Genomic DNA, 13,309 nt, shown 5'->3' on the forward strand with positions numbered 1-13,309 from the left:
CGACCAATACATAACCTTTCGCAGAATGCAAAGGTAATTAAATAAAAATAGAAGGGAAAGACTGCAGATTTAATGTCTTCCTGACAAACAAATCACTCCCCATTCATTCAGAGGTCAAGCTCAGCTAATTACTGAGATTAACATGTTAAAATGAGACAGTCTCCCATTTATAAACCCTTTATGTCACCATTACAGTATCTCCCAGACTCTCATAATCACTATGGGATACTAAAACATGAAAGGGTACTTATCAGAGCATGTTGCTGTTGTTATGTTTGTGGGGTAGATGGAGGAATTTCATAGTAAATATAGGATTGTACAGAGTAGCATGGTCCGTGGATGAGCAGGAGACATCTCAATGTAATTTAAGTGGGGAAACTGTCAGCTTAAGTTGTTACATGTCATTGCATGGGGGGCGGTGCCGTGTTAATTTGGTAGGGTTTAAGGATAATTTCTCCCAGTATGTGATTGCCCTGTGACCTTTTCCTATGTTTTTGCATTCACAAGACCGGCGATGAAAAGGAATCACATCCATAAAACAACAACTGAGCCAAACGTTCCAAGCAGGCAAAAACACCGCTTCTAGGAATGACAACTCGCAAACAATGCCCCTGGGGTGGATGATGGATGAGCGTGAGGTCAGAAGGTTCGGGGGAGAGGAGAGTTGGGTGAAGTACACGGTGGAGATGAAGGCTCTTGCTTGCTGGCTTCTCCTCGACAGGCCGAAGAAGGCTGCACAATTCTTGTGTTCGTGCTAAGGCACCTTTGTTCACGTGCTGCAGCAAAAGGCTGGCCATTTGCTGTTTGGCTGAGTCATGAAGCGTGTACGTTTCTGAGGAGGTAAGAAGAGCGTGCCCCCTGTCCTTGCCAAGGAACCTCAGAAATCGTCTTGTCGTATGGTCGAGGAGGAAGGTGGGCGATCGTGGTGAATGCACCTAGTGCAAGAGAGGAACGGTCGGCATATTCGTTCGTGAAAAGCTGCATGGCAGTTTCTGAATCCTGGCATTGAATACCGCCACAAGAATACCTCATGTACATTTCCCGCCCAGAGAGTGGCCTGGTGCCATTTTCGGGTGCAGTTTCTCACACAGTTTCGACGATGCCAGGTCCAAAAAAAATATCATCTCTGGACGAAGCTAAGTGCCAGAATAAAGGAGGGATTTTTATTTTGTTTTATATTTTCCCCTTGTCTGTTTTTGTAACTGTGTGTAGAGGCACTGTGACTTTAGGCTGTAAATTACCTCATTTTCATTACCTCATGCTTTGATTTATTTTCATTGTTACACTTTTATTTATTCCTTTTATGAACACTTGATTTATGTCCATGAAACTCTTATTTATTAACATTGCTTGTGTAAGTCTATTCGTTGTGGGTTCGAGTATAAACCCCTTGTCTTCCGCCCTGATGAATACATCTGGTACATGCGTTTGCTTTTTATTCTCTTTTATCTCTACATTCCTCTCTTTCATTATCTTTCTCTCTAAGGAGAAGTGAATTCTTGCAGAAATTTTTCTGTAAGGCTTACTTGGCTGCGCCTGGATGGGTTTGAAGGTAGTGGAGTAATGGATGAAACCCGAATCCTATCCAGGTTCCTCCTGATGACTCCATCTTTGCTCTTTACTTCTTCAGGTTCCTTCTTGGTCTTCCGTTTCATTAGTTATTGGTTGTTCACTCAACGGTGATGGTTATGTCCACCTGCAATTTGATTAACCTGTACCCCATCAAAAGTCAGAGTACACGTGCATGTCACTTTAAATCCAATCATCGATCCTAAAATGTGGATTCAACATTTACAGTTTATCAACACTATTAATGCTACTTATATATTGTCACATGCAACCGGGCGTAGTGGCGTGCGCCTGTAATCCGGCTACTCGGAGGCTTGGGTTGGAGGATCGCTTGAGGACGGGCTCTCTGCGCTGGGCCGTGCTATGAGAGTGTGTAGGGCAGCCCGGAATCATGGCGAAACCCAATCCTTATCCCTGTGTCGTAAGAGGCGACCAGGGTTGCGTCAGGAAGGGCATCCGGTGTAAAACCTATGCCAAATCAGTATGCAGATCATAACGGATGATCCGCTGTGTCGACCCCTAACGGGAGCAGCCGAAAGAAGAAGAGAAGATATATTGTCACATGCATGGAATGAAAGCCAAAATTGGTTATTAGATGAGGGAAGAGAACCTGAAAAATGTAAACCAATTAAGCTTGTTCTTGAAAGTGAATTCACAAGAGTTATTCAAACTCAAAGTTATGGGAAAATGGGTCTCTTTACAAGAATGTACATGTAACAACAGATATGACCGAGCACAAGCGATACAATCAAGACTGGGAGAATAGTTGAGAGTTTGTTTTTTTTTTAATCCCCAACAAGGCCTACAATAGAAAGACCAACTTTGAGTGAATAGACAGGTACATATGCTTATGCTGTGAATAGGCAACAGCACAGTTGCATTACAAACAAGTGGTGCCAGGCACAACAAATCCTGCCCATTTAAGGCATAAAGTTATTTTGGGGATCAAATTTAAATTTGATACATCCTTAACCTGAATGTTGATTATAAGGAATAGAATAAGGAATATTTTAGTCTTAGTTTGAAGTCAATTAAACCATTTTTGACGAAGTTATGACCGTAAAATTATTTTGACCTTTTCGTGACCTGACCTTGACCTTTGACCTAATTGGACCCAAAAGTTAATGGGGTCATCCGAGGTTCATTACCCACCTGTGGATACAATTTGACTGTTTGAGCCAGTAGTTTTCCCATAAAGTTGTATTTTCGTAACCATGTTTTAGTTTTAATGGAAAATTTGTAATTTTGACCGATGACCATGACCCCCAAAACTTCGGACCCTACCGATCTTCACAAATATGCATTTTTCATTATAGGAATGGGTAGGATTATAAGTGACAAATAGAATAATGTTCACTATAAGCTTAGTTTGAAGTAAATCAGATCATTTTCTGATTTACTTCAAACTTAGCTTATAGCTCTACTAAATCAGATCTGATCATCAGATCAAGTAAATCAGAAGTAAACAAACAAACACACAAACACACAAACAGAGGACGGAAGTGATCAATATACTTACGAAATCTAAAGATTTTGTAAGTAACAAACAGACGATTACAATATCCCGCTTCCTCCCTCCGGGGGGCGGATAAAAAGCACACAAAGAATGAGGGAATAGATGGAATATTCTGCACAAAGTCATGGTTCAAATTCTATAAATGAAGCTGCAGAAAAATTGTGATAAAGTGCTGTAAATAAATGTTGTTTGCATTTTTTAAAAGTAAAACAGTAGTCAGTGGTTCTGATTATTGTCGATAGGCTGCATATTATTGCTTTAGCAGAGGGCAAGACAAAATATTTCATGGGGTAGATTGCAATGAAGAAATTCTTATTGGAAGGGATATGATGATATTGTTATGGTTGTGGAAATTCGCAGAGCACCATAAAGGATATCCCCAAGATCAGTTATATCACTAAGTCCGTGTTCAGTTAGATTTCCCCACCGTTGTTTAATGGGGGTAATTTGTGTGAACAGGGCTGTGAATCTTCAGGTAGCCTATATTCTTTGCTATCGTTATTTTGGACCAACCACCAACCACAACGCCAGCCACAACAACCACAACCGCCGACATCTCCACGAACACCAAATGGGAACAACAACAACTCCCGCCCCGATTTCTCTGGTAAACAAGATTGACGGTTGGAACTCAACTCACGCCCCAATTTCTCTGGTAACAAGATTGACGGTTGGGAAACAACTAATCCAGCCAATCTCTGTTGGAATGTCCCCCCCCACCCCGCACGCCGCGAAGGGAGGGGCGGGGTGCCGGGGGAATAAAAGGGCACGCAGAGCGCCAAGTGGTCGTCGGTCGGGTGGAAGAGAGTGTCTGTTGGGGTTCGGAGAATCCAAGGAACTGCGTGGAGGTCTGGGCTCATGTCAGAGTCGGGAGCTTGGAGCAGTCAGTCGGGGGAGGTCCGGGAGACGCGAGCTGGAGGCACAACCCTGCCTGCCGTGTTGCGCAAGCCTGCGTGTTTGTGTGGGGAGAGCCGGAGAGAGCTCGCCTGCCACGGGGAAGGTGCGCGAAGCGCGAATAGCTGCCGTGGGGACGAGACGTTGCGACTCGCCCCATCAAGGCACCACGAGGGTGCAGGTAACCTGCACGGTCTCGTGGGACTCGTTCGGTCTGCCAAGTCCCGTGCTATAAAGGCCTACGGACCCAGCCTGACCCCCTTGTCTATGAGAGTGGTCATTCTTTGTTTCTTTGTGTGAATGATGTGGCACCGAGTCTCGACAAGTTGAACTGTTAAGTGCCTGTAAATAATAACAAGTCGGTTGTAGTGCTTTGTCCTTGCTCGTATTTTGTGTCTGTCCCGCGCATTTCTTGTTTGGTTGCATGACTGCATGCGTGTTTCATCAATCGATTGCATTTATTGTTGCTTTCCTGTCTATGTGTGTAGAAATAAATGTGCTTCTTTAAATGTTAACCCGTTCGTCATGTGTTCTTTTCCCTATTGAAGTGCCATCTTGTATTGCGGAATATTAGTTGGTTTTTAAATAACCGATAAATAGAATCGGGTCCGGCGATAATGCCCACTCGGTTATCCCAGAACGGAGCGGACCGCTTAAGCGGTTCGTGTCCAAGCGGGCCTCCGCCGAGGTACGCCTTCTCGGTAGGTTACCCGCGTGAGTACTGAGGTATATCGATATTCGGCGATTGACCCTATTTCGCGCGGGTAGAATACGGACTGGGCCGTGGTGCGAGTTGAAGGCACACCCGTGACTGGTTCTCGGCGTTGTTCCGGGAAGTTGCGACTGAATTGCTCGTTCGGTGGGCGTGCGGCTGCTATTAGTGAAAAGCGGTCGTTCGCACGCTGGGTGGGCGTAGATTCGTAACAATATATAGGGAACTAAAACGGTGCTCAGTCGAGCACATACCTCAGCCAGGCTGAACAGTTTACGTATTGTATCCCACCGATAGGCTGGATCTGCATCCAGATCTGAACAAAATCTAATTGGCTTGTTCTCATCTTCCCACTCATCCACCAAGTTTTGTCATAATTTGTCCATAACGTTTTGAGATACCATGCTATATATCGTTTTGGTCCTATCTCTCAATGGTGAAGAATCATTTTTAAAAAAAGAAAAATTAAAATTATTGTATCTGGATCAATTAAAAAAAAAAAAAAAACATCTAATCAATTCTTCCTTGTCAGACACTTAAGCTGTCCACCAAGTTTTGTCTGAATCTGTCCATAAGATGATTTGAGATATCCGACTCACAGACATACAGACAGGGGTGAAAACACAACCTCCATCCACCTTCGATTGAGGGGGTAATGAGAGAAAGTTCATGAATGATGGGAAAGCTGTGGATATTTATGTGGAAAAACCTCTTACAATGCAAAACCATGTTATAAGTTGATGGAAGTGACATTTAATGAAGGGGTCTGGTTCTTTTTGGAGTTAATGGCCAGTGATTAACTGCTATCAAGACGTCTTTACAGGAACCCCAGGAGTGCAGATGACAATAACGCAGAGTGACCGAGTGGAGTGAAAACGGCAACTGAAGGAGAATAGAGCAATTTTCTTCTTTTAGGGGACTTCAATATGAAGATTCACTGGAAATGGCATGCTGAAGGTAATGAAACGACTACAAAATGGAAATGTCTCGAGTGCATAACGGATTTATCTCTTAAACAGTGTGTGCATTTCAATACAAGATATCAGGAAGGTCAAGAGTCCAGCAAGCTTGATTTAACCATCAAATAAGATATCCAACAGCGGACAAGAGTGACCATATGATGATAGCTTTCAACTACCATTTTTATCTGGACACACCGGGATGTGCTGTGGTGGACGTATCGAGCATCAGTAATTTGATGAAAAAACAAATTTTAGTAAGGATATACAGAAGTGCTGGGGTTCTCTTCTCAGTGTGTTAAGCATCTCAGGACATGTTACCAAAAAACGCTAAATTAATCACAGGAAAAACATGGCACCATGGGTGAATGGGAGTTTGAGAGATGCGGTTCGAGAGAAAGTAGATTATGGAGGCCAAATAACAGAGCGAACATTGATAACGTGACAGAGTAAGTACAAGAAAGCTGAAATAGTTACAAATGTCCAGATGTTTAATGAGAAAAAGTTATCTGAGGAAGTTAAGGACAGTTCACAAAGTTTCTCGATATATGTGACGAAGAAAACATTTTTTCTTTTTTTTAAGTTTTTTTTTTTCCCATAGCATTAGCGACAAAAAGCAGCTTGATGGCCCCTCATCAGCTCAAACAAAGAAAAGGTGAATATCTTCAGCAAATCATTACCTCTGCCACCGAAGGTGGACGGAGGTTACGTTTTCACACCTGTGTTACTTGGCGAAAGTATTTCGCCAAGTATGTTGGTCTGTAGCATCTGTCCGTCACACAATTTTTGTCCACAGTTTTGAAGCACGATTTTTGTCCACAGTTCAAATTCATGATCCTTTTCAAAATTGTGTGATGCGAGTAAATCAGCTGTGGACTAACACAAAGTGGTGTACTTGGTTCGATTCCCTTCGTGCTGTGTATAGATGACCTACCAGATGTATTAAGCAGCTGATGCAAGCAGTTTGCTGATAGGAAGCCGTATAGGAGAGTAAACAGGTTTGATGGTAATATGTTGCAAAATGATGCATTTTGTGTGATTGGTCAGATTGCTGGCAGGTATTCTTTAACGGCGACAAATATGAAATTTTCCAATATGGGCAATAAGATCCAATATTTTCAGTACAACATGAGAGGTGGTACAGAAACACACTCAAAAGGATTTGGCCTTACTGTATTTGTAGACACCGAGCTCAACTTTAGCAAACATCTTCTGCAGGTGGTAAATAAGGCAAATCTCTAAATGGATATCATCAGGAGAACCTATCATTTCATAGATAAGAGAACGTTGTCTGTGGCTGTACGTGTTTAGTTCGTCTGAGATAGGAGTCAGAAAATGTTGTGCGATACCAATTATATGATGAGGGGAAACTCTCCTCACCCTATCTGAATCTCAACTTGCTCACACACCCCCTCCTCTCCCACCACCCGCCCCTGATCATGACACTCACGAGTAATGTGCCCAGATTCATGTAATGTCAAAGCCTATGTAGCTTCCAATTACCAAAGCCAGACTCATGACCTACATCATGGACAATATGAGCACCACAAAGCGCTGAATACTCATGTAGAGAAAGTGTGCAGTTTGTTAAAGCATATTTCCAAAAATAAATAAATACACACAAGCACGAGTCCAAAAAAAAACAAACAAACAAAAAAAAAAACAAAAAAAAACTTACAACCAAGGCTCAGGCCATGAGAATCAGCAAACAGGATGCCCATCGCATCAGAAGTATTCTTCATTCTATATGAACAAATAAAAGGCAACTCATGATGACCAATTACTGACATCGTACTCTGGTGTAAATCAAAATATAACAAATGCATTCTTAATCAGCAAGAGTAACAGTTACCGATCGAAACACCATTTTAATTGAATAAAAAATTTAAAATACTGGTTAAAACAGCAAAATAGCTCTTAAGTTACGTTCACAAGTTAGTGACGTCAACTTTAATAAACCAAGCAACTTGCTTGGATGGTGAAATGTCATTAAAAGGGTGAATATGGCCGGTCATGGAAAAATGTGTTCAATGGTGTTCGTGAAACTTTGAATGCTGTTAATAAAACGAGCTAGGTGTTAAACTAAAAGATCAAGCTCGCTGTAACCAGACTGCAGGAATAAGCCGAAGGAGGCAGAAATATTTATATCAGTTTATAAAGTCAAATTCAGCAAATGGTTGAATCCTGAAGAGATGACGAAATAAACACACCAGTAATCTCAAGGACGAATTCCACGAAGGATTACAAATTGCTCTGCACGACAAGTGTAATCCACTCTCCATATTAAAGTAACAATATTTCAGTGAATTAATTTGCACATTGAGGAATTCAACGTCGCCTTAAATCATGCATTTATACACAGAAGACACAAGAAAGAAATGAGAGCGATTTGGGCCTCAGCATCTCTCCACGAGAAGAAAATTACGAATCTGTTCTGGGAGAGGGTTTTGGGCAGGACGAAGGGCAATAACAAGTCAACTTCAATTTCCAGCCCTGGCCATGCATTCGAGCAACAGTTCAACGTAGACTTGGAGCTGAATGGGGACCACACTCAGGTGAGTGATGAGGCAGTGCCGGAACCAAGGGCTGGATGAACCCCAGTCGCTATCCAAGAAACAACACTACTCACTGGGCCCCAAACTCCTTTGTCTCCCGACTCCTCGAACAACCTTTCGTGTTCTCCTTACAATTCCAAATTGACCAGAACTATTTCTCGAAAGGAATTGATTAGTGAAGGCCAATGGGAGAGCTCCACTGTACCCCCATTTTTACACCGCACCCAAACACACTGCAAGGGTGCATCAATTCCGTATCCAGGTTACTCTGTCACCCGTGCAGATGAACCACACACCCCTGGAAAAATGCTCATCTTGGTGAAGCTTGAAATCAGTACCCACCCTCTAAGTTCCCATATGGTTGCTGGTGCTGCTGGTGCTGCTGGTGCTGCTGGTGCTGCTGATGTTGCTGGTGCTGCTGCTGGTGCTGCTGCTGGTGCTGCTGCATTAATTTATTTACACTTTATCGTGGGGTTGGCCGGGGAACGTTTCTGATTGAAGTCATTCACGAACCGACTGGCCAAGTATGCACGAACAGACCGGCCAAATATGATATTCAACTGGAGGCGTCAGGAATTTGGTATTTAGTCAGAAGGTTCTGGCGATAACAGCAACTCTTACGGGAAGACATTGTGGGATCTTTAAGTTTAACATCCACCAACTAATGAAAGCAGAAGGGAAACACGGATTAACGTCCATCCGACGGCCAGCGAACACATTTAATGCCTCGCCCTCCCTGCCTGTCAAACACCAGGATGACAGTTTATAGGCAGCTCGAAGAATGGACGAGACTTACGTGTCGTCAAGATGAGACTCGAGACCAGACTCCATTCTCACGAATCCAGCAAACTAGCCAAGACAAGGCCTCGCTGCGGCCCGACTTGAACTTCGTCCTTCGAGCTTCTCATCGCCATGAGACTTTCGAATAAAGTTAAATGGTGTTTTTTCAATATCCTTTTTACGTTTGCTACGTATTTTAACCACTGTTAGAAATATAAAATTAATTAAATTTAAATTAAAAAAAAACTGAGAGAACAGCTACAGTGAACGCAATTACGACAACACACCGCCTATTAAGATAGCAGAGGTTTCCAACGCAGTTTTTACTCGCCAAGTCTACGCACCTCTCTGCATGTTAAATAGATTGTATTAGACTAAACGAGTTAGTCCTGTGGCCAGTACACTATCGATTAATATACTTAAAAAAAAATTAAATTGTGTGTGTGCAGATTTCAGAAGGTGGAATTGAGTCCTCGCAGGGGTGTATTCCATCACCATAGTTACCAGCAACTGATTTTTGCACACTTCAAAAAACAGCCTACCGTTTTTATAGCGAAAATTCCGCCTTTAAAAAATATCTCATCAAAGTTTTTGATATATTTACATGTTGTGACAAGGTTTGTGTCGATGCTGCGTGAAAAAATCATATCCCGGACCCTCTCCCGCTCGTTCACTTCGGTCCACAGGCCGCGGCACCACGGATCCTTTAAAACCGACCGCTTCTTCTTCCCTCGGTATCCGCAACTATGACGTCACCAATCAGCTTGCTGTCACTTGCCGAGCCAGCCGTTCCTCATCAAGCGCTTCGTTGGAATGCTTGCTTGAGGACTTTTCGCTACTTGGTGGCGCTATGTTATCTCAAGTGTCTCAAAGTGTCCACCTCCGTTTCAGTGACGGATCACGATTCATGGACCAAGCTGTGAAGTTCTCTTGTTCTCAACGTTTTGTTCCGAAGGCTCTTTTCAGGACAGTCACTGAGCCCCGGACAGCCTCGAACCGCAGTTCGATTGTAGTAATATTGTTGTGGGTCGTGGTTCGGTGGCGATAAACAGTAGGTGGAGCAGAAGAGCCGTCTCCCACTGAACACCCGGAATTAAAAGGTCGTCACCCCGGATAACTCCGGAGTCGACGGGCCACTTAAAGGACCGTGATCGCCAATTTTCTGACGGCGTGGGGTAGGGTCAATAGCCAAATTTCAATATACCTAAGTACCCACGTCGTCAAATTACCGGGGAAATCACACCCTTGGCCGACTCTGTCTGAACCGAGTCGCAGGTACCGACTCGGATCTGGCGTTACCGAGCGGAGTTACCAGAGCCGCGCCGGTCCCAATGACAACTTAAGGCACCAACGGCCTTACTATTTCTCAATACGCACCGTGCTGGGCCAATGAAAGAAAACACCAACAACGAACTGGAACATTTATAAACAATAATCGGGGAGGGGAGCACACAAAGAGCAGAGTTATCTGAATAAAGAAATGTAATGTACAATGAACACAGAACACTTAGACAGTTTCTACTTAACAGACTGACGCCACACACACACACACACACACACACACACACACACACACACACACACACACACACACACACACACACACACACACACACACACACACACACACACACACACACACACACACACATGCACACCCAAAGAAATGGTGGCCAGGGCCTTTATTTCGGCCCTTCAGCTCGGGAGAGAAAGGCGAGCTCAGGGCAGGGGCCTATTCTTGCACCTGTCCGCCTTGTGCAGTCTGGTCGACCTTGTCCGGTGGTCGGACTCGAACCCGCTGCCAACAACGCAGCACCAAGCACCAGGGACCAGGAACGACGCCACAGACGCCAGCCACCACGGGAACGGACCAGATGAGACGCCAGCAAGCAAGACGAGGCTTCCTCTCTTTCTCCTCTTTCTCGATGAAGGGGCCAACCTTCCTCTTCTCCTCCTTTTCCCCCGAGGGTCAAGGGAGCCGCTCTGAGGCTGAGATATCACCAAAAAAACGATGGCTCTGACGCTCAAAACGATGGCTGAGATATCGCCCAGATGAACAAACAAACAAGAAAGATGTCATGCATAGCACGATACTTGCAAAATCCATAAAACATATTTGACAATAAAAATAACTGGTGGTTGAAGTCAATGACCAAATATGCAAATCCTCTTCCAATTTCAAATTAATCGGATGAAAATTGACAATTTTAGAAATATCGCCAAAGTTGGTGACCTTTAGCCCAGGTTGACCTTTTGGCCTATGTTAACCTCAAAAATACTTGTTTGTTCAATTCAGTGACCTGAAATAGAAATCCTCTGCAAATTTCAATCAACGGGATGAAAATAGAGGAATTTAGAAATTTCACCAAAGTTGTTGACCTTTGACCTACATTGACATTTTGGCCTAAATTGACCTCAACAATAATTGGTGGTTAAATTCAGTGAGTGACATGAAATATAAATCCTCTTCAAATTTCAAACGAATCAGATGAAAATTGACGATTTTAGAAATCTCACCAAAGTTGTTGACCTTTGACCTACATTGACATTTTGGCCTAAATTGACCTCAACAATAATTGGTGGTTAAATTCAGTAACCTGATATCCAAATCCTGTACAAATTTCTGGTCAATCGCAGGAAAATTGAGGATTTTGGAAATCTCTCTGAAGTTGTTGACCTTTGGCCTCATTTTGACCTTTTGACGACAAAAGCAAGAGACTTCTTGCTTATGACGAACTCTACGAGGTGGTAAAAATTTCATGAAGATCGGTTTAAAATTGTGACCTGGAGGCGATTGACATACAAACAGACAGACAGAGGAACGCACACGACAAACCAACATGCTTGAAAATCTTCGATTTTTGCAAGTAACAAGAATAGGGAGTAAAAACTGAGCACACCCTTTCAGCGCCTGGTGGTGGAATCGGGAGGGAGCAGTGCACAATAAGAGAGGGCTGAGTTAAAATGGAGTTGAGCCATAAGTGAAGGGGATTTTTTTTTCAACTCTTTATTTATTTTAACTTGTGTACTGTACCATTGAAAACGTACATGTGCATGTAATCCTTCATTCTTTTCTACTTTCATTAACTCTCTAATCTTCCATGGTTTCCCTTTTCCCACAGCTCGTTAATTGTTCTTTTATCTTCTTTCTTCCCACTCTTCTGATTCGTCTACTTTTTCAATACAATATACTGTTTTGCTACAAGGTGAGGCCAAAAGCAATTTGATCCTGAATTATTTTGGAATGAACCATTTTAAGGACCATGACATGTTGTTAACCAATTTTAACTACAACACTTACACTAATTTGAATAAATAAAGCTACATTACAGACACACAGCGCCTGGAGTGACATAGTTGGCAAAAATATATTTAGTCACCGACACTCAACCTGTTGACAAAGGTCGAATGTCAGCGACTTAAACCGGCTCTCCCCATCAGGTCTCCCTGGTGTGAAGGGTGTATGAACATGGACACCTCGCAGGATTAAATACAAAACCTGCCAAAGGGCGGAGGAGCTCCTTGTGAGAAACCGGCCATCCATATCTGGTGCCAACTGACAACTGTGTCTGCAGATGTCCTTCTGCAGTTGGTTACCTTCCCTTGGAGGTTGGTAGCAGGATTTGCATCCCGGCCACCACAAAACACTGCACTCTTCAAAACACACTGTAGTGTGTGCCCGGGTGGTGCTGAGGTGTCGTCCACCAGACGGTGGTCTCCTCGGGTTAACCTGAGGCGGGGTGCCTAGAAGGGTGCCTTCATGTGGGTGCCTGGAATGTCCACTCCAAAAGAGATGGGGGTGTTGGCTTAATGGTTATGGTGGTGGGCTTGGGATCCTATTATCCTGAGTTCAAACCCCACTCGGCTGTTGAATTAATACCAGGCGGGGTTAATTCAGCCTGTCATCCTTTTGAAGTCAGCAAAATGAGTGCCAGCATGCTGGTATACTGTTTTGTAGTGGTGACCCATCCAGGATTGTTTGCAATAGCCAAGAAGTCTGCTTCGGCAGCACCGACGCTCTGCACAGAGTAAGGTTCTGATGGATGGATGGATGGATGGAGATCAGTTTGGTGAGAAATGTTCCTGGTCTGGATGATTGAAGATTCAGTTATACAGGATGAGATCAATTTGGTGAGAAATGTTCCTGGTCTGGATGATTGAGGTATTAGAAGTGAATCATTCTTTTGATGGCTCCAGTTTTCAAACAGAATCAGGGAGGGAAGTGGAGGAAGCTTCTACATTGGCTAATCTTTCAAATGATCATCATATTGTTACGGATTTCAGAATCCGGTCTGATGAATGCATCCACACATCCAGGTCCTCA

At 43.4% G+C, this 13,309-nt stretch overlaps 1 protein-coding gene across 4 annotated transcripts in view; it reads right to left on the reverse strand.

Moving 5' to 3' along the window:
* The window catches only part of LAMTOR5 (late endosomal/lysosomal adaptor, MAPK and MTOR activator 5), a 52,840-nt gene extending 43,609 nt beyond the window's left edge, over window positions 1-9,231 (reverse strand). For 2 of the 4 annotated variants that reach the window (XR_015050758.1, XR_015050757.1), the window contains exons 1-2: window positions 9,002-9,231; window positions 7,329-7,393 (exon numbers count right to left, since the gene is read on the reverse strand). Coding sequence is in view for 2 of the 4 variants with exons in the window: in XM_085852362.1 (XP_085708488.1) it covers window positions 7,329-7,393; window positions 9,002-9,036 (100 nt within the window). In the remaining 2 variants the exon portion in view is untranslated. The remainder of the gene's footprint in view (window positions 1-7,328; window positions 7,394-9,001) is intronic. The other 2 variants (XM_085852362.1, XM_085852363.1) reach the window with 2 other exon arrangements.
* Between the last annotated feature and the right edge of the window lie 4,078 nt (window positions 9,232-13,309).

Source organism: Eptatretus burgeri, chromosome 13, assembly GCF_056783735.1.
Source record: "Eptatretus burgeri isolate ZD-2024b chromosome 13, Ebu_testis_v1, whole genome shotgun sequence".
Lineage (NCBI taxonomy): Eukaryota > Metazoa > Chordata > Myxini > Myxiniformes > Myxinidae > Eptatretus > Eptatretus burgeri.